This window comes from Esox lucius, chromosome 15 (genome assembly GCF_011004845.1).
Source record: "Esox lucius isolate fEsoLuc1 chromosome 15, fEsoLuc1.pri, whole genome shotgun sequence".
Classification (NCBI taxonomy): domain Eukaryota; kingdom Metazoa; phylum Chordata; class Actinopteri; order Esociformes; family Esocidae; genus Esox; species Esox lucius.
In genome coordinates, this window is record NC_047583.1 from 17,488,768 (window position 1) to 17,511,398 (window position 22,631).

The 22,631-nt window shown below is 38.6% G+C and overlaps 2 protein-coding genes across 14 annotated transcripts in view; both read right to left on the bottom strand.

Moving 5' to 3' along the window:
* Positions 1 to 5,454, bottom strand: part of kiaa1109 (KIAA1109 ortholog) — a 78,526-nt gene extending 73,072 nt beyond the window's left edge. For all 11 annotated transcript variants that reach the window (XM_034297553.1, XM_034297554.1, XM_029125648.2 and 8 more), the window contains exons 1-2: positions 5,312 to 5,454; positions 2,472 to 2,601 (exon numbers count right to left, since the gene is read on the bottom strand). In XM_034297553.1, the coding sequence (XP_034153444.1) occupies positions 2,472 to 2,568 (97 nt within the window). In that variant the 5' untranslated portion in view covers positions 2,569 to 2,601; positions 5,312 to 5,454. The remainder of the gene's footprint in view (positions 1 to 2,471; positions 2,602 to 5,311) is intronic.
* A 523-nt stretch (positions 5,455 to 5,977) lies between these two features.
* c9orf72 (C9orf72-SMCR8 complex subunit) lies at positions 5,978 to 17,495 on the bottom strand. Of its 3 annotated transcripts, XM_034297619.1 has the most exons (11): positions 17,373 to 17,495; positions 12,753 to 13,314; positions 12,488 to 12,583; positions 11,744 to 11,808; positions 9,400 to 9,472; positions 9,016 to 9,132; positions 8,246 to 8,481; positions 7,993 to 8,050; positions 7,795 to 7,904; positions 7,466 to 7,679; positions 5,978 to 7,433 (listed from the first exon to the last, which is right to left on the bottom strand). In XM_034297619.1, exons 2-10 carry the CDS (start codon positions 13,194 to 13,196, stop codon positions 7,493 to 7,495), a joined length of 1,386 nt encoding a protein of 461 aa, XP_034153510.1. In that variant the 5' UTR covers positions 13,197 to 13,314; positions 17,373 to 17,495; the 3' UTR covers positions 5,978 to 7,433; positions 7,466 to 7,492. The 3 variants fall into 3 exon arrangements, with proteins under 3 accessions (XP_034153510.1, XP_010890707.1, XP_010890708.1); XM_010892405.4 differs by having other exon boundaries at positions 5,978 to 7,679; XM_010892406.4 differs by lacking the exon at positions 17,373 to 17,495 and adding an exon at positions 17,217 to 17,355 and having other exon boundaries at positions 5,978 to 7,679.
* Between the last annotated feature and the right edge of the window lie 5,136 nt (positions 17,496 to 22,631).

Consider the following 22,631-nt stretch of genomic DNA (forward strand, 5'->3'; position numbering starts at 1 on the left):
ATTGGAATAATAAATACATTTCTCTGGGCTAAATCCAGAGTCTAGGTCAGAAGTATGACCAGGTGGACAAGGACAGGGACAGCAACGGGCCCCCCAAACCAGGTAATCCGCAGGTGTGGACCAGGACCTCATCTCCTTCTAAAATTTAAAACTGGAGGAAACTGAGAAAAGTTAGTAGTACATCCCTCATATCCCCCAGCACAATAATATAGCAGCGTAACACCTTGGAACTGAGACGGGGGGTCCGGTGACACTGTGGCCCTACCCGGGGGAGGCCCCGGACAGGGCCCAACAGGCAGGAAATCAATCCAACCTCATCATGCAGAAGTAACACAAAAACGGAATCTCGCAGTTTTTCACAGGTTCAGTAGGGGCTATAAATCAATGACAAGTGAAAGATATGCTACACACAACAAATCAAAGACTGAAAACATTTTATATCAAAAACTATAGAGGCAACATGGGAGAGTGGTGAAGGTTAAGCAGACCATCGAAATCAAGAATATATATTGGAATCAATGCCGAATAAATTCCCCAAAAATATATAATGAAGTAAATATTAAGTTAGTGATATCCAACTCCTCGAGAAACATCATCAATAGTCTGTGCATTTTCCTTGTAGCCCTGGAAAACCAGCAACTCTTCAACTACAATCATGCAGCCTGTGAGTTGAATCCCATCGGCTTGATTTGTCCAGGTATACAAAAAATGTACATTTGGAAAAAGTACTGAAATGGAGTGGTGGGGTTGATTTTTACACAGAAAGCATTTAACTTTTTTCACACTACAAAAATAATATGGATTCTTGATCAGAAACAAAACTGTTGAAAGACTAAGGTGGTTTTGATACTGGCCTACAATTTTGTACCGTATTATTGATTTACTGTCTACAAAATCTAGTTATATCTGAGTGTTTAATTGGTTAGGGGGAATAGTATATTGGGATGTTTGTTTATCTGTATATATAATGGCTACCAGTTAATAAGGAGATACTTTCAAACTGTTTCAATATACAATAGTCATTTACAACATCAACAATGGCTACACTGTATTTTTGAAGAACTTGGCTTTTATTTTAATGGACAAAAAAAAAATAAAGAGATTTTTCCAGAAAACAATGACATTTTTAAGTCCCCCCAAACTTTTGAATGGTAATATATATTTTTGGTTTAACATGGATAAATTTTTTTTAATAACAAAATCATTGCCACTCGTAAATACGTTAAGTTCCCTTGTTTTTTTTAAATGAACTAAATATAATCTAAACAAACAGAATGTTTGCCCCATGTATCATCAGAATTGTTTGCCCCAGAAATTATCCATATGAATAAATAACTTATTTCTCTCAATGTTATGCACAAAACTGTTACATCCGTATTAGTAAGCATTTCTCCACTGCCAAGAAAATTCATCCACCTGATATACAAACCAAACTATCTGTGGCACATAAATAAACTGATAAATAGCATTATCACCACAAATGTGCTGGATACAATAAAAAGGCACTCAACTGTAAAAAGTGCAGTTTTATCACAACACCAGAAACATCTCAGGTTTTGAGGGAGCACGAAATTGGCATGCCGACTACAGGAATTTCCACTGGAGAGGTTGCCAGAATTGAATTCATTTCTGGACCATAAGCCACCTGTAACTTCGTTTTTAGAGAATTTGGCAGTACTTCCACATTTGGCAGTCCACATGAAACCACACAAACCCAGAACCTGCCATCCAACTGTACCCGGCAGGTGGCTGACAGAAAGTACAGCATTGTGTGGGCCAGCAGTTTCCTAATGTCTGGTCTGTGAATAGAGTGTGTCAAGAAGGAGGTGGGGTGATGCATTTGCCCCTTGGTGACAATCGGGATATGGTAGGTCACCCATTAAGCATGTATGGGATGTTCTGGATCTACGTGCATAGCACTGCATTGCAGATTCGGTCAAAATCCAGCAACATGGGCAAAAAATATTTAAGAGGAGTGGGAAAACATTCATCAGGTCTGATCAACTCTATGGGAAGGAAATGTGTTACCCTGCATGAGGTAAATGGTGGTCACAACAGACACCCTCTACCTTTTCTTGTTAAAGTATCTGTGATATTCCTAGTCATGTGAAAACCATACACTAGGGCAGTGACATAATTTAAATTCAGTGAATTACCCATTTAAAAGCTCACAAATTAAAATATTTGAAATTGATACAAGGAATGTAATGCTATTGTATGTAACAACTTTGCATTCAATTTTTTTTTATTTGGGGCTAGATAGTTGTTTCCTCCACTAATTACACAATGGAAACAGAAATACACTTGTGGGTATCACATACTCATATGGGTGAAACTATTTAATATCCTTTTTAAATTGCTACATGGTCACACATATACTTCAGAGTTATAATGTAAGTGCATCCTCTTTAATCAACATAACAGAGAAATAGGTGTGATTCACTGCAGGCTGCAGTCCCTTTAATGCTTACCCACAAGAAGCCATACAAAATTTGAGTCGTGCTTGGTGAGGAACTCATCCAAGTCTACCAAACTTGGGAAGGTGCTGTCGTTGGCTTTGGCATCCATGGTTACAGCTGCAGCTGAGAATGACAACCAGAACTGAAACAGAATAAAATGGGTCATAAATCCAGAGGATGTTCTACCCTACAGAGCACACAGCAAAGAAAAAAATATATATACAATTCACACCAGATCAATTCATAATTTTTACTCAATTAGAAATGGTACACTGAAAAGTATTGGCTTTATGTCAGGAATATTGAAATGTTGCTGGCATAGGTATTCAACCCCTGTGGTGTGGAAGCTCACAGTTAACACAGATGAAAGAAACAGTCCGAAAGAGATCCCAAAACCATCACTAGAGAAAAAGTTAAGTCTCTGTCACATTTTCTAGATTAAATCCCACTGTTGAAGGATCCTTCATCAGGATGAGAATCTAAAAGAAAACTGAGACCAAAGAGCAACCGACCGAAATTAGAGTTGACATAATACCAATGCATAGATTAGAAGGGTACAAAATAGAATTGAGGTGTTCGGATCACAGTGAGCAGTTGGCTCAAACAAGAAGTGGAAACTGCATCACATCACCCAGGCATTGCCAAGAAAAAGCAATCTCTCAAACCTCAGCACTGAAACGAGGAGTAGAATTGTTAAAGTAGCCATAAAGTGGTCAATAATCACTTTGAATGATCAATGATTTGTGGTTGGAGGAGACCAAGATAGAGCTTTTGGACCAAAGATCTGAGTGCTATGTGTGGAACAAACCTAACACTGATATTCTTCAAACAAACACCATCCCTACTGTAAAGTATGTTTGTAGCACCAAGCTGTGGGAATGCTTCTCACCAACAGGGACTGTGCAACTTTCCACGTACAAAGAAATCCAACAGCGGACATCATTGTTTTGAACAAGACAATGGTCCTAAGCAAAGGGCAAACCAATCAACTCCTAAAGTATTTGGACAATGAAAAAAGTACCGGTCTTCAAACATCTTGGATGCTAAACTAATAAATTAGGTTAAAGTGTGAACTGTAAGCATTCATTTAGTTTAGTATATGAAAGTGTATGTAATGAAAGCATGTACATTTGCTTAGTCCCCCTATTAAAGGATGCCAAAAGTATTTGGACAGATTAACATGTAAAATAAAGTAGTCCTGTTTAGTATTTGACTGTAAATATTTTGCTTTTGAAGACTGCTTGAATCATAAACGGCCTTCTGCAATAAACCTGCAGTTTATGTGGCTCAAGTATAAGCCAGCACACTGAACATTGTTTAACCCGGACAATTCCAGTTTATAATTGAATGGGGCCTAGTGTTCCTCAGGCAGATTATTAGAAATAAAACCTCTTCTTTGTGGATGAATGCACAAGCTTGGTGTGCGAGTGTGTAGCCCATTCGTTAAGCAGTTAAATGAGGGGTCAGTAACATCGTAAAAACAAACACACACCAAAACCAGCCAGCAAATCCCTACCTAAACCTAATATATATGACCTTCCAGAAACACACAAAATCAAGTAATTCAACCTAGGTCACCATCCATTAACATAGTATTTTTTTTCTCCCTCGTTTCAGAACTGCTTAGGTTGGTCCACCAAGGAACTAAGCAGTCACATCGGTGCAATCTCTTTAAACCAGGTGCAGAAATCCCAGTTTCTGGAGTGCCACAGTTTTCATTTAAACAAACGGAAAGACTAGGTAGTCTATATCTAATCTGTCAATGCCTGAGCAGGCTCAGTTCTTCACTTCTGGGACTGGCTGAATTGGACACACCTCCTCCTTCTTCTGCAAGTTTGAACACACTTTGTCTATGAGGTAGCCTAAGTTAAATGAAACTCTTTCTGACCCTCAGAATGTACCACAACAAGGTTGTCTATCCCTGCTAGACATGGGTTGCATCAATGTTCTATGCAATATTCTGTGCTATTGCTCCAAGGTATGGCTTACAGTTCTAAAGTTCTTGTGTTGGTGTCATACAGACAGATACAAAAATCAAAAGAAGATTCCTGACTTTTTCAAGACAAGCCCTAACATGCTGCAGCAGTAGCAAATAGCATGCTTGACACACCACAGCATCTGGGAAGCAACCATGATGACATTTGTTTCTGGCCAACTGAAACACTACTCTACATCATGTAATGGTTATAACTATACAGTTATATACAGTATCTATGCAGTTTTTATATTTGTTTGGTCTGGAAGTTAGTAACCTATATAAATGTCAGATGAATGCTGTCTAGATTTCGTTTTTAGAAAAAACGAAGAGAAACTACCTTGTAAACCGGTCTATCACCATTATCAAGGTGTAAATAAAATAATGCCAGCTGTTCTCATCCATGTTCAGTCGGAGGTACCTGGATCTCTTACATTCAACAACCAGTAGAGCCCACCGGCAAACATATGATGAACGTTTTGAATGCTGGCCAATTTACCTTGCTAGTAAGATAACCAGCTGGCTAACGCCACACACTACTACTATCGTGTTTGCTGTAGACACAAGCGGTAACTTGGCTATACAGGTTTCTGCTATAAACGAATGACATCTTAGCTGGGTATTGACTAACGAAATGTGAACAAAACACACGAATAGGTCATTTGAAATAAATTGTGAGACTAGCAGCAACGCCTCTTTCACGTAGCATTTGTTTGACAGCCGAGGTTGCACCAGCACTTAATGTTATTTCACAAATGTAATGACGTTTATACTAGCTTAGCTGAAGAGACAATCATTAGCTTTGTAACGACAGGCCGCGCCCAACGAGTTGGTCTTCTTTCTACTAATACAAAAAGTAAAAAGATAAAACACAAACCTTGGAATACTTTGTATGAAAACTGATTTCATTTTGCTCCAATTCTTCAGGAGCTGCTATACGTTTGCTCTTAAAAACATCCTTAACTAGTTGGCTAGCTCTCCAGAATATTTACATGGCAGCTAGCTAGCTAGTCGACACCGTTTTCCTGTTGCTAAATTTCGCATGCAAAATTCGACCAATGGGTAAATAGTAAGCGATGAAACAACCAATTAACAAGAAGTATTTTGCAAAGTACATCCTACTTACTTATTGAAATGTATTTCAGCGTATCAACTGTGATGTTTTTATTGTAAGTCGTGATTACTAGATGGATGTTTGATATTTTGTTTTGTTTTATAATCATAAAATCAACACATTATCTATCATATAATATATATTGGGGTGTTTATATATAATAGATAATGTGGTGACACACACACACATTTTACTGAAGAAACAAGTATTTTTTATATATATTTTTGGGGGGTTTATAGTTATTATTGACAGTATATTAGGAAGGAGAGAGGCAAGGGAGACAGGTATAGCGTGAGACGGGAAGGAAGGGCTGACAGTTGGCAGACCCCCGGGACTTGAACCAGGAATATGGAGTTTACACCACTACAACAGACAAAAATATTAATTTAAACCATAGTAAATACAAGTAAACTGATGAGAAAACATGAGCATTTTGTAGACACATTGTTTATTATCATCATAGATGCACTGAAAAATGTTTGAGAATAAAACTTGAAAACGGCATCAGTACAGTGTAATGAACAACATTAGGGTTTTACAGGAATACACCATTTACTAGCCTACCTCTTTAATCAAATTAAGGCTTTTGAATAATTAAGTTACTGTGACAGTTGATCGTAACATTTAATTTTTATAGAAAGATAAAACATTACACACACAAAGGAATATTTAGGTAGTCATGTCATCAAACAGTAACTATGAACAAATGATAGCAATACCTGACTGGTATATCACATTATACCACAAATAATTTAGGTCAACAATTTTGTTAATAATGAAATATATACACATCAAGATTTACATGTAAAAGAAAACTTAAAACAAACTCTCTTGTCGATGATCAGAATGTATCCTCAGTGACTGGAGGCAATCACTGAAATACATACTGTAGATATGCCTAACGAAAATTAACTACAGAATATTTACAGTCATGCATATGGTCTGTTATAACAAAACCATTGACTGTGTTGAACATAATTGCCCAAACCACTCCAGCTCACCTTCTATAACCATATAATTACTGCAAATCATTTGACCTACATAAAGCACTGCTACGCTATTACTATGTCAGCATGTTCATATTGGCACCACAAGACTGCTGAAAGAGTTGTGACCACCTGCTGTGGTCAGTCAGTCAATAGATAGAGGAGATGCAGAGATAATCTAGTAATGTAATAAACAAATGGGGTGTGCTCATTTTGAAAAGGTTCCTTTAAGAGCCAAAGCTTGTCTTAAGCTTTTTGTAGTTTTATTCTTAAATTATAACTGCATGCTAAACAAATTACTGTATGCTTATTTTTATAATTTACCTGAGCCTCCTTTGGCCATTAAAATGCTCCATCTGATCATGTGGGTGTTTAGAAACAAATGTTTCTGCCAATGGGAAACACCCCTTACACAGATGAGCAGTCATTGGTCTATTACAATCAAATCTAGTTACATTAAAGTAGGCTAACCGAAAACGATACATTTCACTCCTGGTTCAATGTGTGCGCAGATGTGTAAAATAGAAGAATATAGTCATGCCTAGTGAAAGTATTTTGACCAAAATGCATAGTTTTAACACTTGCAAGCAAAGACAGTGTGTGAGAGTCTCGTTTTTACATTAAAGTAGGCTCAAAGTTCTATCCTATATGAACAGGCTGAAATTATAAGATGTTCTTTTCCCCCCAAAGAGCTCATATGCAAAAGGGCATAATCATAACATTTGAAAATATGAATTATCTAGAAAACAGAAAAACAGAAATGTAAAGAGCTCCTTTTAAAATGAAATTTGAGAAATTTTGACCTTTGGAAATACTGTCCTGCTGTATATTTTTGCACATTCCTACACTTCAACGCTGTTTAGTGGACAGAAAATGTCACCCTAGTAAAGGCAGTCACATTAATTTGTTACCCATTTCTCAAGAGAGTAACCAAGTGTCATGAGGAGGATTGTAGGAGTCAAAAGCTCATGAGCACATCACGCTCATGCACACTGGTGTAGAATGGCTTCCCAAATACAAATGAGTGCAATCCAGCCCTCAGCTTCTCAGCCAGTGCCATGATGATATTCAGATCACCTTCCACCATCAAGTCGAGGTCTGTCTTCAAGCTGCGCAAGGAGCGGAAAGGCTTCTTTCCCTTTTGTCTGTGGGTGGTGAATTCTAAATGTTATCAAAAGCTGTACAATACGATGCCCTCTGCTGAGGCAAAAGTCATTTTGAATGCAACTGTATCGAATTCTGTAGCAGGAGGAAACTTACGTCTCATCTTCAATGTATTTGAGTAGTGTGAGTGCTTTCCTGTGAAGTATGAGCAAGAACTGGGCTAAGTAAGTACTTCGCAGATTGAGGCCTGGCTTTAGCATGAACACCTGGAACCAAAACAGAGAATTAACCACTACAGTTTAAAAAGGCTGACAAATAAAAAATGTTGCAGCCTTACAAATATAATTACCATACCTCATCTAAAAATGACTTCACCAGGGTGTCTCTATGCATAACGTCCTGAAAGATATTTCTAAGAAAATAATAGAGGTTTCAGTAATAAAATCCTTTCCAAATGTATTTCATTAATGTAAACGTAAACAAGAATTATACAAATTTGTGCATATTAAATAAACCAAGCAATGCATTAGGCTGCCTAGTCTAATAAACACTGCCAAGTCTAAACTAATTGGAATAGAAGAACAGAACAGGGCAAAAGAGAACCTACAGGTCAGGGGTGAAGAACTCGTCGGTGTGGATGACAGTGTCAGGAGCAATGTCCTCCTCACTAGCTGCTTTCCAGAGGGCGCTGAGCTCAGAGCGCATGTAGCGGCGCTGGTTATAAGTGTGCTCATGGCAGGGCGGCATCTGCTTCACCGTGTTGATGTCCACGTCGATGTGAGTGGTGGGGTAGGGTGAGTACAGCACCTGGCGGAAGGGCAAGACGAAGCTGCCCATGGAGTCCTGGGTGGAGAAAAACAAAGAGTAATGAGGGATCACAATACCAAAGTAAGATGATGATGATGAGTTTCTATTTTTTTACCTAAAATTGTAATCACAGACTTTTTTCAAAACTTCAAACAAAGCCAAATATTAAAAATGGAAACTGACTGAAGAAATAACAATATTTATTTTTTCAATATTATCTTGAATAATGTTATGAAAAACCCAATTAATAAAAAGAGAAAACACTTGGTAAAAACAAAAAAACTGCAAAACTGGTAATGCGAACTGACAACAAGAAAACAAACTGCTGGTTTCAGGTCTTGTCACAAAACTTCCAAGGTCTTTTTTTGTGTTATTCACTGTTAGGAGGCTAACACTTTTGAACAAGGAGATAACCATTCACTAAATTAATTTAAAAAGTATACAAATAATGTGTCTACTTAATATTTGGTATAAGATCTAAAAAACTGGAACAACAGCATGCACACCCAGTAGCTATTAAGGACAGGAACGGAAAAACTGTTATTTAAGAGGTGTGGTGTAGCGGGGTACCTTGAGGAGACCTTGTACAAACAGTCCTGTGTCGTACTTGAAAGAGGAGTCAGCCTTACAGAGCCGAGAGCACTTCCTCTCAGCAGGTGTGAGGAAGAGGCACAGTGTGCGTACTATCTGGAGCACCAGAAAAGAAAATGAATAAATATAAACTTGGAATACCTCTCAAAAACACAACCGCGTGTACATTTGTATGTTGGTGTGTGTTACCAAGTAATGTATGATTTTGTATGCTGTTATTTTTTATTGTATAGTAAAATATGCATAGATCAGTCTAGAAAATGTATGTTGATACAGCAATTGCGTGGATGAGTGCGAATACATTTTGCTGATACAGCAGCCAGTGGAAATGTTTGGTCCAGAGTATTGAAAGCATGTCAGTACCTTGTTGACTTTGTCTGAATTGCTTCCAACTACCATGGAGCAGCCACAGGTTTGAAGATGAGAACTGATTGCCCTGAGAGAGAAAGGCAATTTAATTTGTGTGGTCTAACTATTTATAAGAAGGATGAGGGATGGTCACTTGATATCAATTTAGTATTAAAACATTAGGAAGATTAAAATGTAATGACTTGTATCTCTGTGTGTGCATATACAGTGGATATAAAAAGTCTACACACCCCTGTTAAAATGCCAGGTTTTTGTGATGTAAAAGAATGAGACAAAGATAAATCATGCCAGAACTTTTTCCACTTTTAATGTGACCTATAATGTGAACAATTCAATTGAAAATCAAATTGTAATCTTCGAGGGGGAAACATGAAAAACAAAAACCTTACAATAACCTGGTTGCATAAGTGTGCACACCCTCTTTTAACTGGGGATGTGGCTGTGTTCAGAATTAACCAATCACATTCAAACTAGAAGTCATTACACACCTGCCATCATTTAAAGTGACTCTGATTAATCAAAAATAAAGTTCAGCTGTTCTAGTAGGATTGATGAGATGAGAGATGTTCTAGTAGGATTTTTCTGACATTTTCTTAGTTGCATATCAGAGCAAAAGTCATAGCCCGCAGAGAGCTTCCAAAGCATCAGAGGGATCTCATTGTTGAAAGATATAAGTCAGGAAAAGGGTACAAAAGAATTTCCAAAGCATTAGATATACCATGGAACACAGTGAAGACAGTCATCATCAAGTGGAGAAAATATGGCACAACAGAGACATTACCAAGGACTGGACATCCCTCCAAAATTGATGAAAAGATCAGGTAGGCATCCAAGAGGCCTACAGCAACATTAAACAAATTGCGAGAATTTCTGGCAGGTACTGGCTTTGTGCTACATGTGACAACAATCTCCGGTATTCTTCATATGAATGGGCTATGGGGTAGGGTGGCAAGACAGAAGCCTTTTCTTACAAAGAAAAACATCCAAGCCTGGGCTGAAGTTTGCAAAAAACACCAAGTCTCCCAAAAGCACGTGGGAAAATGTGTTATGGTCTGATGAAACCAAGGTTGAGGATTTTGGCCATAATTCCAAAAGGTATGTTTGGCACAAGAACAACACTGCACATCACCCAAAGAACACCATACCCACAGTGAAGCATGGTGGTGGCAGCATCATGCTTTGGGGCTGTTTTTCTTCAGCTGGAACTGGAGCCTTAGTCAGGGTGGAAGGAATTATGAACAGTACCAAAAACCACGCAACTTTGGCACAAAACCTTCAGGCGTCCATTAGAAAGCTAAAGATGAAAAGGAAGTTCACCTTTCAGCACGACAACGACCCAAAGCACACATCCAAATCCACAAAAGCCTGGCTTCAACGAAAGAATAATGTTTTGGAATGACCCAGCCAGAGCCCAGATCTGAATCCAATTAACATCTGGGGGGTGATCTGAAGAGGGCTGTGCACAGGAGATGTCCTCCCAATCAACAGATTTGTAGCGCTTTTGTAAAGGAGAGTGGGCAAATATTAACACGTCAAGGTGTGCCATGCTTATAGACTCCTACTCAAAAAGACAGTGCTGTAATAAAATCAAAAGGTGCTTCAACAAAGTATTAGGGTGTGCACACTTTCTATTTTTCCCCCTCAAAGATTTCAGTTTGTTTTTCAATTGGATTGTTCATATCATAGGTCAAATTAAAGGTGGAAAATGTTCTGACATGATTTCTTTGTCTTATTCATTTACATCACAAGAACCTGGCATTTTAACAGGGGTGTATAGACTTTTTAAATCTACTGTAGGTCTCTAAATATTCAAAATGAATCTAACAAATAAATACCACTCATGACATACATGTTTCCTAACTGCAAGAACACATAGGTTGAGTAAATAAATTATTGTCAGCTGAACAGACAGCTAACATAATTATGTTTTTATATGTCAGATGTGTACAACTGTATCCAGCGGATAACAACAACCTCAACACAAATATGCTGAGCTCGGTAAGCAGTGTACCCAGTGGGCCAGACAAAAAATTTAAATAAAGGGTAGAGTAAAAAAGAGAAGATGTGTCTGTCCAAATCATATAACTATCCTAGAGAAATTAAATAAATACAAAACACAAAAACACGCAAGGTTGTTTCTACACAGGCAGACATTTTTTCCACTTAATGGCAACATTAATTAACAAAGATAAGAATATTTCAGATGCTTAATTAAAGTTCAAGAATGGTTATGGGCACTGCAAAAGAAAAATTGGTAGACTCAACTCACAACCAGATGCTTAAAGTGTATACATTTTATAGGAGTAATTGCAAAAAATATATAATAAAAAGTTCTTACTTGTGCAAGAAATCTTCATGGCAGCTGTCTCCAATGTCATCGTCATTTAAGATAGTATCCTTGATCTGACAGTGGAAACAAACACATTCCTTGGTACAGAGGAAACAAAGCTCACCTACTAAACCTATAGTGAGATTACATTTAGATTTTTTTTTGGATTCCTGAAATTATACAGGAAAAGTGCAAGTTAGCAAAATGTTTGTCTAAATATTCAGGTTCCCATTGAATTAGCTTAATATGATAGAAGAAATGTCTCCCAAAAGGTTTAATGGCAACAACATATGAAGGGGATCTTTTCTAAATAGCTGTATTTATTGTAATGGTAGCACCAGTGTTTCTCTAATAAATAATTTAGGTGATGTGATACCTACTAAAAATACAAATTTATTTGCAGGACAACGATTGTAGTGTATATTTTTAGGTGCCAATAATTCTGGAAGTTAGGAGGATCCAAACTTCAGAATTGCTGGATTCTATCCACGTTGGCTTTTGCAGGCTATATCAAAAAGTTAGGTGGTAAAAGTCAATACATTTGACTTAAGGTTTTTTTGTTTTTAAGGTGTGATTTCCTCTAGCAGTTAGTCAGTTTAATGGAAATAAACCATGTTACCTTGGGAAACATGAGTAATAAAAGGTTAAGGAAAGGTATTTGTTTAACAGCTTGATTTCACAGTGATTTTTGCAGAGTGATGATTGGCACAATGAAATTGTTGCCCAATATGCATGCTTGCTTCAGATACTTACATCTATATCCTCTGGGACACTGTGTGTCTTCATGGAGGACAGCAGCTCCATAATGGGGACAATCTCTGACGTCAGCACAGAAATTATGTTATATCCCTAAATAACACATACAGGCATGGCAGGTTTTGTGATTGACTTGTCTTGGGAAGCAACGGTCAGTCACATGTTGGGTTACAACAAAAATTGTTATGCCCTAGGAATGGAGACTGCCTATGGGGATAGCCTAACTGGGGGTAGGAAATTAACTTGGCATCTGAACATTTACCTTCTGCATCCAGATGCGTCCTTTGCGGATTATGTGTTTTAGCCTCTCCACACAGACAGTGTGCAAGGGCAGGTAGAAAGCCAGCTCTGTCTGTGGCAAGATGATGGACAAGGCACATGTGTTCTTGTCCCCCTTCAGTTCACCATCAAATATGAGGGATACGATGATAACACCCTTCTCAGCTAGGACAAAGAACTTGACATCCACCGCTCCACACTCTGCACTGCGAAGAATCTCCCCATTCAATGTGTGATTGGCCAGGAAGGTGACCTCACCATCACTTAGCAACAGTGGTTGCTCACACCGGGGAGCCCAGATGTGGCGTACCCGTGGGCCGAGGATGTTGTCCCAGTAGGCAAAGGTTGCAGCAAGGAGCGGACATTCTCCTTCGACAGTTACCTCTGTCTTAGCCACCGCAGGTGACTGAGGTGGGCCGGAAGACATGCTGTTTACAAATGACTGTCCCTGGGAGGGTGGTGAAGGAAAAGATCTGAGTGGTGGGATGTAGAGTGGCCAGGCCTATGCCTGATTGGTAGTAATATCCAGCTCCTTATTGTTCATGCTGTTAGAGAGAAATAGATATCAGGAAAAAAAAAGTACTATTTCGCTATCATACACCCCCCCACAGCCAATGCCCAAACCTGTCTCAATAACTCAGAGGACACTTGAAATATAAATGTTTAGATTACTTAATGGAACAAGAAATGTATATACCTTTATTTATACAGAAAAATCAACTGGGACCAAGGTCTCTTTTACAGTTGAGACATGAATCACAACAATAAAAACACCCAAAATGGAAATAAAAAAACACAAAAGAAAAAGAAAATCAATTGCCAATAAAAATGTTTTTTTAGGAGAATCAAAATGTCTTATGGTCAAACTGGTCAAAATAACCAAAAATATTTTCAAATCTTAAATAATGCAAAGAAAACAAATTAATATTCACTTCTAAACAACAAAATACTAATGTTTTAACTTAGGAAGAGTTCAGAAATCAATATTTGGTGGTATAATCCTGATTTGTAATCACAGCTTTAATGAGTCCTTGCATGCTCTCCACCAGTCTGTCACATTGCTGTTGGGTGACTTTATTCCAATCCTGGCACAAACATTCAAGTAGCTCAGGTTTGTTCTAAGGCTTGTGACTATCCATCTTCCTCTTGATCAAATACCAGAGATTTTCAATGGGGTTCAGGTCTGGAGATTGGGCTGGCCATGACAGGGTCTTGATCTGGTGGTCCTTAGAGCATTGTCCAGCTGAAAAAAAACAATTCTCAGAGTTGGGGAACATTGTCAGAGCAGAAGGAAGCCAGTATTCTTCCAGGATAAAGCTGTACTGTATCTCAAAAGTGAGTACACCCCTCACATTTTTGTAAATATTTAATTATATCAGTTCATGTGACAACACTGAAGAAATGACACTTTGCTACAATGTAAAGTAGTGAGTGTACAGCTTGTATAACAGACACACAGCCATTCATGTCAAAACCACTGGCAACAAGTGAGTACACCCTTAAGTGAAAATGTCCAAATTGGGCCCAAAGTGTCAATATGTTGTATGGCCACCATCATTTGCCAGCACTGCCTTAACCCTCTTGGGCATGGAGTTCACCAGAGCTTCACAGGTTGCCACTGGATTCCTCTTCCACTCCTCCATGACGACATCACAGAGCTGGTGGATGTTAAAAACCTTGCGCTCCTCCACCTTCTGTTTGAGGATGCCCCACAGACGCTCAATAGGGTTTAGGTCTGGAGACATGCTTGGCCAGTCCATCACCTTTACCCTCAGCTTCTTTAGCAAGGCAGGGGTCGTCTTGGAGGTGTTTTTGGGGTCGTTATCCTGTGGGAATCCTGCCCTGCGGCCCAGTCTCCAAAGGGAGGGAATCATGCCCTGCTTCAGTATGTCACAGTACATGTTGACATTCATGGTTCCCTCAATGAACTGTAGCTCCCCAATACCAGCAGCACTCATGCAGCCCCAGACCTTGACAATCCCACCACCATGTTTGACTGTAGGCAAGACACACTTGTCTTTGTACTCCTCACCTGGTTGCCGCCACACACGCTTGACACCATCTGAACCAAATAAGTTTATCTTGGTCTCATCAGACCACAGGACATGGTTCCAGTTATCCATGTCCTTAATCTGCTTGTCTTCAGCAAACTGTTTGCTGGCTTTCTAGTGCATCATCATTAGAAGAGGCTTCCTTCTGGGACGACAGCCATGCAGACCAATTTAATGCAGTGTGCGGCATATGGTCTGAGCACTGACAGGCGGACCCCCCCACCCCTTCAACCTCAGCAGCAATGCTGGCAGCACTCATACGTCTACATCCGAAAGACAACCTCTGGATATGATGCTGAACACGTGCACTCAACTTCTTTGGCCGACCATGGCGAGGCCTGTTCTGAGTGGTCTTGGCCACCGTGCTGCAGCTCAGTTTCAGGGTCTTGGCAATCTTGCTCTACCATATCTTTATGTAGAGCAACAATTCTTTTTTTCAGATCCTCAGAGAGTTCTTTGCCATGAGGTGCCATGTTGAACTTCACTTCACTTGTTGCCAGTGGTTTAGACATGAATGGCTGTGTGTCTGATATACAAGCTGTACACTCACTACTTTACGTTTTAGCAAAGTGTCATTTCTTCAGTGTTGTCACATGAAAAGATATACTCAAATATTTACCAAGATGTGAGGGGTGTACTCACTTTTGTGAGATACTGTACTTGGCTTGATTCATGCATCCTTCTCAAAGACAAATCTGCCCAATTCCAGCCTTGCTGAAGCATCCCCAGATCATCACAGATCCTCCACCAAATTTCACAGTGGGTGCGAGACACTGTGGCTCGTAGGCCTCTCCAGGTCTCCGTCTAACCATTAGACAACCAGGTGATCAGCAAAGCTGAAAATTTGACTTGTCAGAGATGACCTTACTCCATTCCTCTATGGTCCAATCCTTATGGTCTTTTGCAAACTTCAGCCTGGCTCTTCTTTGCTTCTCATTGATGAAGGGCTTTTTTTCTAGTCTTGCACGACTTCAGCCCTGCCCCTGGGAGCCTGTTTCGAACCGTCCTCACCGTGCACTTCACCCCAGCTGCTGTTTGCCATTTTATTTGTAGGTCACTTGATGTCATCCTACGGTTGTTGAGTGACATTTGAATGAGTTGACGGTCATCACGGTCAGTAGACAGTCGTTTTCGCCCTCTGCCAGTCTGTAGCTTTGTTGCTTCACCTTGTTCTTATGAACCGCCTTCTGAAATTTTCAGGATGGAAGTGACCTGACACTCACTGTATCCCTCTGCCAGTAAAGCCAGAATTGAACCCTTATTTTCCTCACTCAAAGCTTTACTTTTCAACTCTGTTGTCATGCTGAATATTACCTAATTACCTTTGAGGTACTACTTGCACTGTTTTTGCCATCCAGCTGGTCCTATTGCAAGAGGATAGTGATGACCACAGCTGTGGTTTTTATACTTTTCCTTGTTAAATTAGATTTGGTTCAGGTAATCACCTAATCAGTACCTCATTAAGTAAAATGAGGTGTGCCTGTGTTGGACTTTAACAAACACTGGAAATGTTTCGCTGCCATACATGTAGAGATGCTGATTTAGGAAAGATTAGGAGTGGTCTTTAGTAGCGACATAAAAGTTGCTTGCACAATGTCTTTTCTATGATGACTTGACAGGATTTATTCCTATAAAAGACCAATTTTAGTCTTTTGCTTTTTAACCAAATTCCTAAGTGTTTGTAAGACGCAACATGCCCAATAAAATAACCATATACAGTAGTAATTTCAGGGTCATTCAAAGTTAGGTTCTTTGACCTAGAAAATAGCATATACTTGCTCCATGTGTCAATGGAGGAATTCAGTCAATATCTAGAAAAACTAGACGAGCTAATGTGTTAGGTAGGAAACTGACACATTTTCATTAAATAAGAAAAGTAATATTATATAAAAGGAGTGTCTCTGTTTGATAGCCAGCACAAGCATAGTTCAGTGTGACCTAAAGTTAGACCCAATTAAGTGGTTTTACAGTGTGACCTGGGATTTCTAACCAAGACATACAACAACATGTTTGGCATATCTTCATAGTAAACCATCTTGAATTTGCTTATTGATGACCTGGAAAGAATCATGTGATCCTTTCTTAAGGATGCAGTTTAGGACATGAAAACAACATACCATTGTTCAAAGCTCCCATTTTGGGCTGGATGTGCAATAGGTTTTGGCTCGACAGTGACAACTTTACAACCAGAGGACAAAAATTCCGGAATTTCATTAACCAATAAGTCAGATAACATTAAAATGGTGGATGCCTTAAATGGCGAAAAACAAATTTTGACGTGTTTTAGCGCAACCGTACTAACATAAAAGTGTATTAATAACATCATTTATCTACCTAATTTGGCACTTGTATCCGCTGTGTTAAGGTTTCATCACCTTTTGATTCTAAACCCTTACCTTGGTGTCAGAAAAAGGTGTTCCCAGCATATTAGTGCACTGCACTGTGTATAGCTAGCCAAGCGGTATTGCGCGTGTAATAGCGCATACACGTAATGTTGTTAAACAGAAACCGACATACCGAATACATGCCTTTGAAAATGAGCCGTTACTTACCAAAGCCTCATCGTATTTTAGTTATAGCCCCGAGAAGTCACGACTACCTTACTTAACGTTGCAAAAACAACATAAAAATCACTTCCTCGTTCGTCACTACTACGTCATCGACGATTGGGGCACACTGCCCTCTAGCGGACTATTAGATGTATCAGAGGTGACGTAATTAACCTGCAATAAATATGCAAGTTTGGGTTGATTAATATATCTTTCTTACGTTTTTACTTGACTCCTGACTTGAAAAACATCACTGAATTAGCAGCAAGTATTAGAGCTGATTTGAGTGAGTCAGGGGGGTTTCATATATTTCATTTTGCCTCCGCCTAGGCCCTTTTAAAATTACATTTTAAATCCCTTTTAGCCATGTAGGATAATCTTACCCTCCCCAATCCATTAGGGTTGGAAATGTGCAACTGACGTACAATCTGAAATATTACTTCCTAGACAAGTAATTAATCTACTCCTCTGACCTTTCCCTCTATAGCGCTCTATCCTTGTAAAACACTCAATATAGACTATTCATTGTTTCATAACAAATTATGGCGACAGGATAATATTGAGCATTCTTGGAAAATGGAATCATTGGGTATATTGCTAGTTGATGGCTGAAGAGGCAGGCTGTGAATAAAAGCTGCTAAAAAATCACAAACCTTCAAGTGATATTACACACTAGTACACAGGCTTCAACTGCCAGAACTGTGGCTCCTGGGGACAATAAACCAGACCCATTTTACACCGATTTAAAAGGTGGTACACATAAGCATCTCTGTAGTGGTTGGAAACAGAGAACTTCAAAGAATCCCACCTCTGTGGGACCAAATTGGAAAAACAGCACTGGAAAAATCAGCAAGTCAATACATTTTTTTTTTGTTGGATTAGACAATCAGACAAACAAAGATCAGAGAAAGATACACTGCAGGGCATCTCTCAGACATCATCTTGGTTTAGAGCATTTCAAATACCAAAAAAACCCATGAATTATTGCACAGATGATGAATAGATTGCATCAATTTTAATAGAACATCAGCCCCTCATATCCTGCAGCACTGGCCTCAAATGTTTCAAACAATTGTTTTAAAGATTTGATCCGAAACACTTTGCAAGACTGCCTTGAATGGTCCAGTCCTTTGGAACAGCCTGACAGAAAGTCTGAGGGTCACATAAACTATTCAAATTGTTAATATTCTTAAGCTTTAAGCTGTTTTTATTTATAATTTTTTGCATATATCTAATTTGCTCCATTGTCTCACAAAAATGTATGTACTGCTGCTTTAAATTCTCTAATTGTTCATGATATAGTTTTATTTTATAATAACATTCTGCTTTGATCCTTTCTTGTAAAGCACTTTTATTAGTTTTATTGGATTTTTTTTATGTCAAATGTTGTCACGTACTCCAGCAGCAATTATTTTCATGTACAGTACATTATAGGCTAGACTGGGACATTAATTTGCTACATATCCTTGATTTCCAATGCTATTACAATGGTAACTGTAAGTTGACTTACAGCTGAGACTAAGAATAACAATCCAGAAAATGCCCATCTGTTGTTTAACAGACAAAACTGAAGTAGATACAGCATTTCTAAAGGCTGCAGCCACACTAAGACATTCAGAATGGAAACCAAATTGGAACAGATGAAAACTAATTTGTGGTCAGGTGTGCATGAGGAGTGTGCTAATGAACTAATGGGTCTGTTGGTCTGTTACATAATCTTTTTGTACATATTTGGATGTATAGACATCTTTTAATTTCAACACTGTTGTCAAGTAAATGTAACGAAATGTATTAAATAATACACTGCTTTACTTACCTCTGCTATGTTAAGAGTTAAGAGCTTTTTCCATACATGGCATACTTTAAGTCCTATGCATTTCTATAGGATTAAGATATGAGCTTTGACTATGCTATTCCATGATCCTCAATTTTTTAAATATGTTTTGCCATTCTGTTGTGGATTAGCTTGAGTGTGTTGGTTCATTGTCATTACCGCAAAACAACCCCGAACTAAACTGTCCTCATCACCATGCTGGTTGATGGGCCAATGATAGTGCCACTGTCATGTTAATGTTTAATCTTTTCAAAGAGTGTTTTGTTTTCTGTCTGGCATTGTGGCCAGACAAATCCAGCATTGACTCATACGACACATCCAGAGACCACTGTTGAGACACTGGAATTATTGACTTTAAATTGCTTGAAAATGGTTCTGTAACCCCTCCTAGAGGCATGCTGGGCATTAACAATTTTCTGTGGGCCTCAGACAGCTCTTTTGATCTTGGCACAATGTGTTACCACACACCTGCATTGTTAAAACCAAACAAACCAAGTATCTGTATATATGGTATGTTCCTCCAAAATATATACTATATATATATATTTGTAATAATTTACACAGTTTTTACCATTTGTAGTAGAGGTGTAGTAACCTTTTCAGCGGAACAAAATCGCATTTATATTTATTTGCATCGTCACAACACTAGATCTAGATGGTCCCCATAATTGTCCTTGGTAGCTGATCACAGCATTTGTATCTGTCTAAATTAGTTGGGGGGACTTCCCATAAAAGTAGGCCCAGCCCTGCTTTAGCTTCAAGGGATACAACAGTTTTGTGATGCAGGGGCCACATGGTTTGACTTTCAATGCTTTTCATGACAACCTCATAAAAAACAAATATGCAATTCAACTCCAAATATTTTTTCGGGCAGTTTTAATATAAATATTTGGTATCTAAAACCTTTCTTAGCAATTACTGGTGCCTTATCTCCTTATCGCTCCTAGTTTTTTATTTAGTCGGTAGACCTAATTGTGTTTCCCCCTCAAGGCCCTAGTCATTCATTCTCGCTAATAAGCCTTCAAGATCCCCTAAGCACCAATATGACCTCTTCATCAGCTAAAGGGCTTGACTTCTGCCTCACTGATTTGAGTGTTGTCTAACATACAACCAGCAGCTAAATTTAAGAAGTAACAGTTTTATGTCTGAATACATGTGTTAAAGCAACAGGAATCCATTTGTGAAATGGCCAGCTCAAACTGACCAATGGAAGAATGGGCTTATTTTAAACACTTTTAAAATAGATCTAAGGAGAATTAAACTTGAATTAATTAGAACTTAGAATAGTGTTTTTCTTCGTTTATTATTTAGTATCTGCAGTAGGGAGTCACACTCGTTAATTAATCATTCATACATTAAAACTTGGAGACTAACTGCAGCGCAGATTTGAAATGAATTCATAATACATTGATATTAAATTCATGGCTATGTTAATTTTATACTCGTCTCAGTTTTCTCTCACCCTTTGTCCTTTTAAATAAAATGTATGCTAGTCCTCTAAAAGCTATTACGCTCTGATGCGTATCTGAATACAGCCCCATGGTTCAGTTGCCTACAGGGTTGTGTTCTCACACAGCCAGGGCATGTTCTTATTCAAGCCCAGTGGACACCCCTAACATTGTAGTCCTCTGCAACCAAACACAAATCACACTCCTAGCCTCAGGCAAACCCTACCATCTCTATCCCTATCTATACATCTCCAGGTGTACCCCCCATGCAGTAACGCTCAGTCCTGGAGCACAAGATAATTGGAGAGGGGGAATCGTCCTCTAATATGCCGAAGAAGTAAATACATGGGCTTGTTGATGTCATAGTGTATTCTTCTTCTAGTGCTTTCCTTTTATGTGACTCCCCATTCTGATAAATATTGTCAATGATGGGATGCTCTTCGATACATTTATTGCTCTCATCTTTCACAGTGTGTGTCTGACTGACAATTGCCGCAAGCTTTGTTTTAATGGGGAAGCAGTGAGGTTTGTGGTCTAGACCTGTGTGGGGTTAAGCAGGAAACACAAGCTATAATTGCGTGCTTGGGGCCTCATTCTCAGTAAGGCTAAGGACATAATTCTGCCAGCCTGGCATACTACTAAGGATGCCATTAGTGTTGTAGGTGACACTATTTTTGTCTGGTTCTTTTGAAAAAGCTTTTCGTAACGCATTTCAAAGCGTTTTCGGAACATTTCCTGGCAGTATTTTCTATTTAATTTCACTTCTGGCACATACCTGCTATAATCCATGTAGTGACATCAAGTTTAATTACAGGCAGAAAATAAAGCTCATGATACAATGTTTCCTCTCCAGACCACGGGGGAGTGTGTTTTTATGTTCTTAAATAATTCACAAATGTTTAGGTGACTGTGTTAGTACCAGTCATGAAATCACTGATTAGCAAATCCTTTTCATGTTGGAGAAATGGCCCATGGAAAAGAGACACCATATTACTCATATTGTATTTCTCCCGATTGTTTACAAAAGCACTAGCTTCCCAAGCTGTAGAGAACCAACTGCTACAAAAGTGAAAAAAGCCCATTGGGTGGGACTTTGATCTTGTCTATTTGAACATTTCATGTGTGCAAACTCCTAAGATATAACTACTTTTTGCCCTTAACCTGATAACATCAAGTGCAGATCTCTATAAAGTGAAGGTTGCTAAGTAAAGATGTCAGCTAAGTTTATCTAAAATGTAGTTTTCATTTGGACAGGAGAGATGCAAGCTAATTTTAAAGTGGGCATGAAGTACTGTACATACGGATGCGGGAGAAATTGGGAAGTTCAGTATTTTAGCATCTGCAAAGGGAAAAGCAGAAACAATTTATTTAGCCTTGGCAACTAATTAAATAAAAGCTACCCAGCTTAGAATTCTAGCTATAATTATACAACGGGTGGTTCAGAATTTCCATTTTAATAGCCTATCCTGCCTGTTGTATAAATATAACCAAGAGAAAACATTTATATTCATGTCCTTGCATGGCTACTGGTGCCAGACAGTGATGTCTGGTTAGCACCTGTAGTAAGTTTGCCAAATTTAATTTGTGTAAATGTATCTTAATTTTCTCCAGAGCGGTTTCACAATATATCTTTGGACTGCAAAGTACACAAGTAGAAATAAATTGAAAAGAGAAAATCATTGGAAGAAACAGCAAATACGCTGACAATAACAAACTATTCGGGAAGTACCAAATTTCAAATACAATCTTTTCTCCATACTTTTCATTATATAATACCACTGAAAACATTTTTTATGGTGGAAATCTTACAAATGGCTCCTTTAACAATTGCCTGAATTCTCCAACCCACAGACTGAAGCAAACACTGAGTGTCTTCCCTGGTGATTCTCTGGCAGGCCTGTACTGCAGCCATCATGGTGTTTGTTTTAATATCTTTTTGCCTTATTTCTCATCTAATGTTCAGCTGATTTAAATCTGGAG

Coding starts and splice junctions, on each gene's coding strand:
- c9orf72 (XM_034297619.1), bottom strand. CDS start 13,196: ATGTCTTCCGGCCCACCTCAGTCACCTGCGGTGGCTAAGACAGAGGTA. Junction 9,473..11,743: donor CATGAAGATTTCTTGCACAA/GTAAGAACTTTT, acceptor TTTCTCTCTCAG/GGCAATCAGTTCTCATCTTC. Junction 9,133..9,399: donor ATTCAGACAAAGTCAACAAG/GTACTGACATGC, acceptor CTGGTGCTCCAG/ATAGTACGCACACTGTGCCT.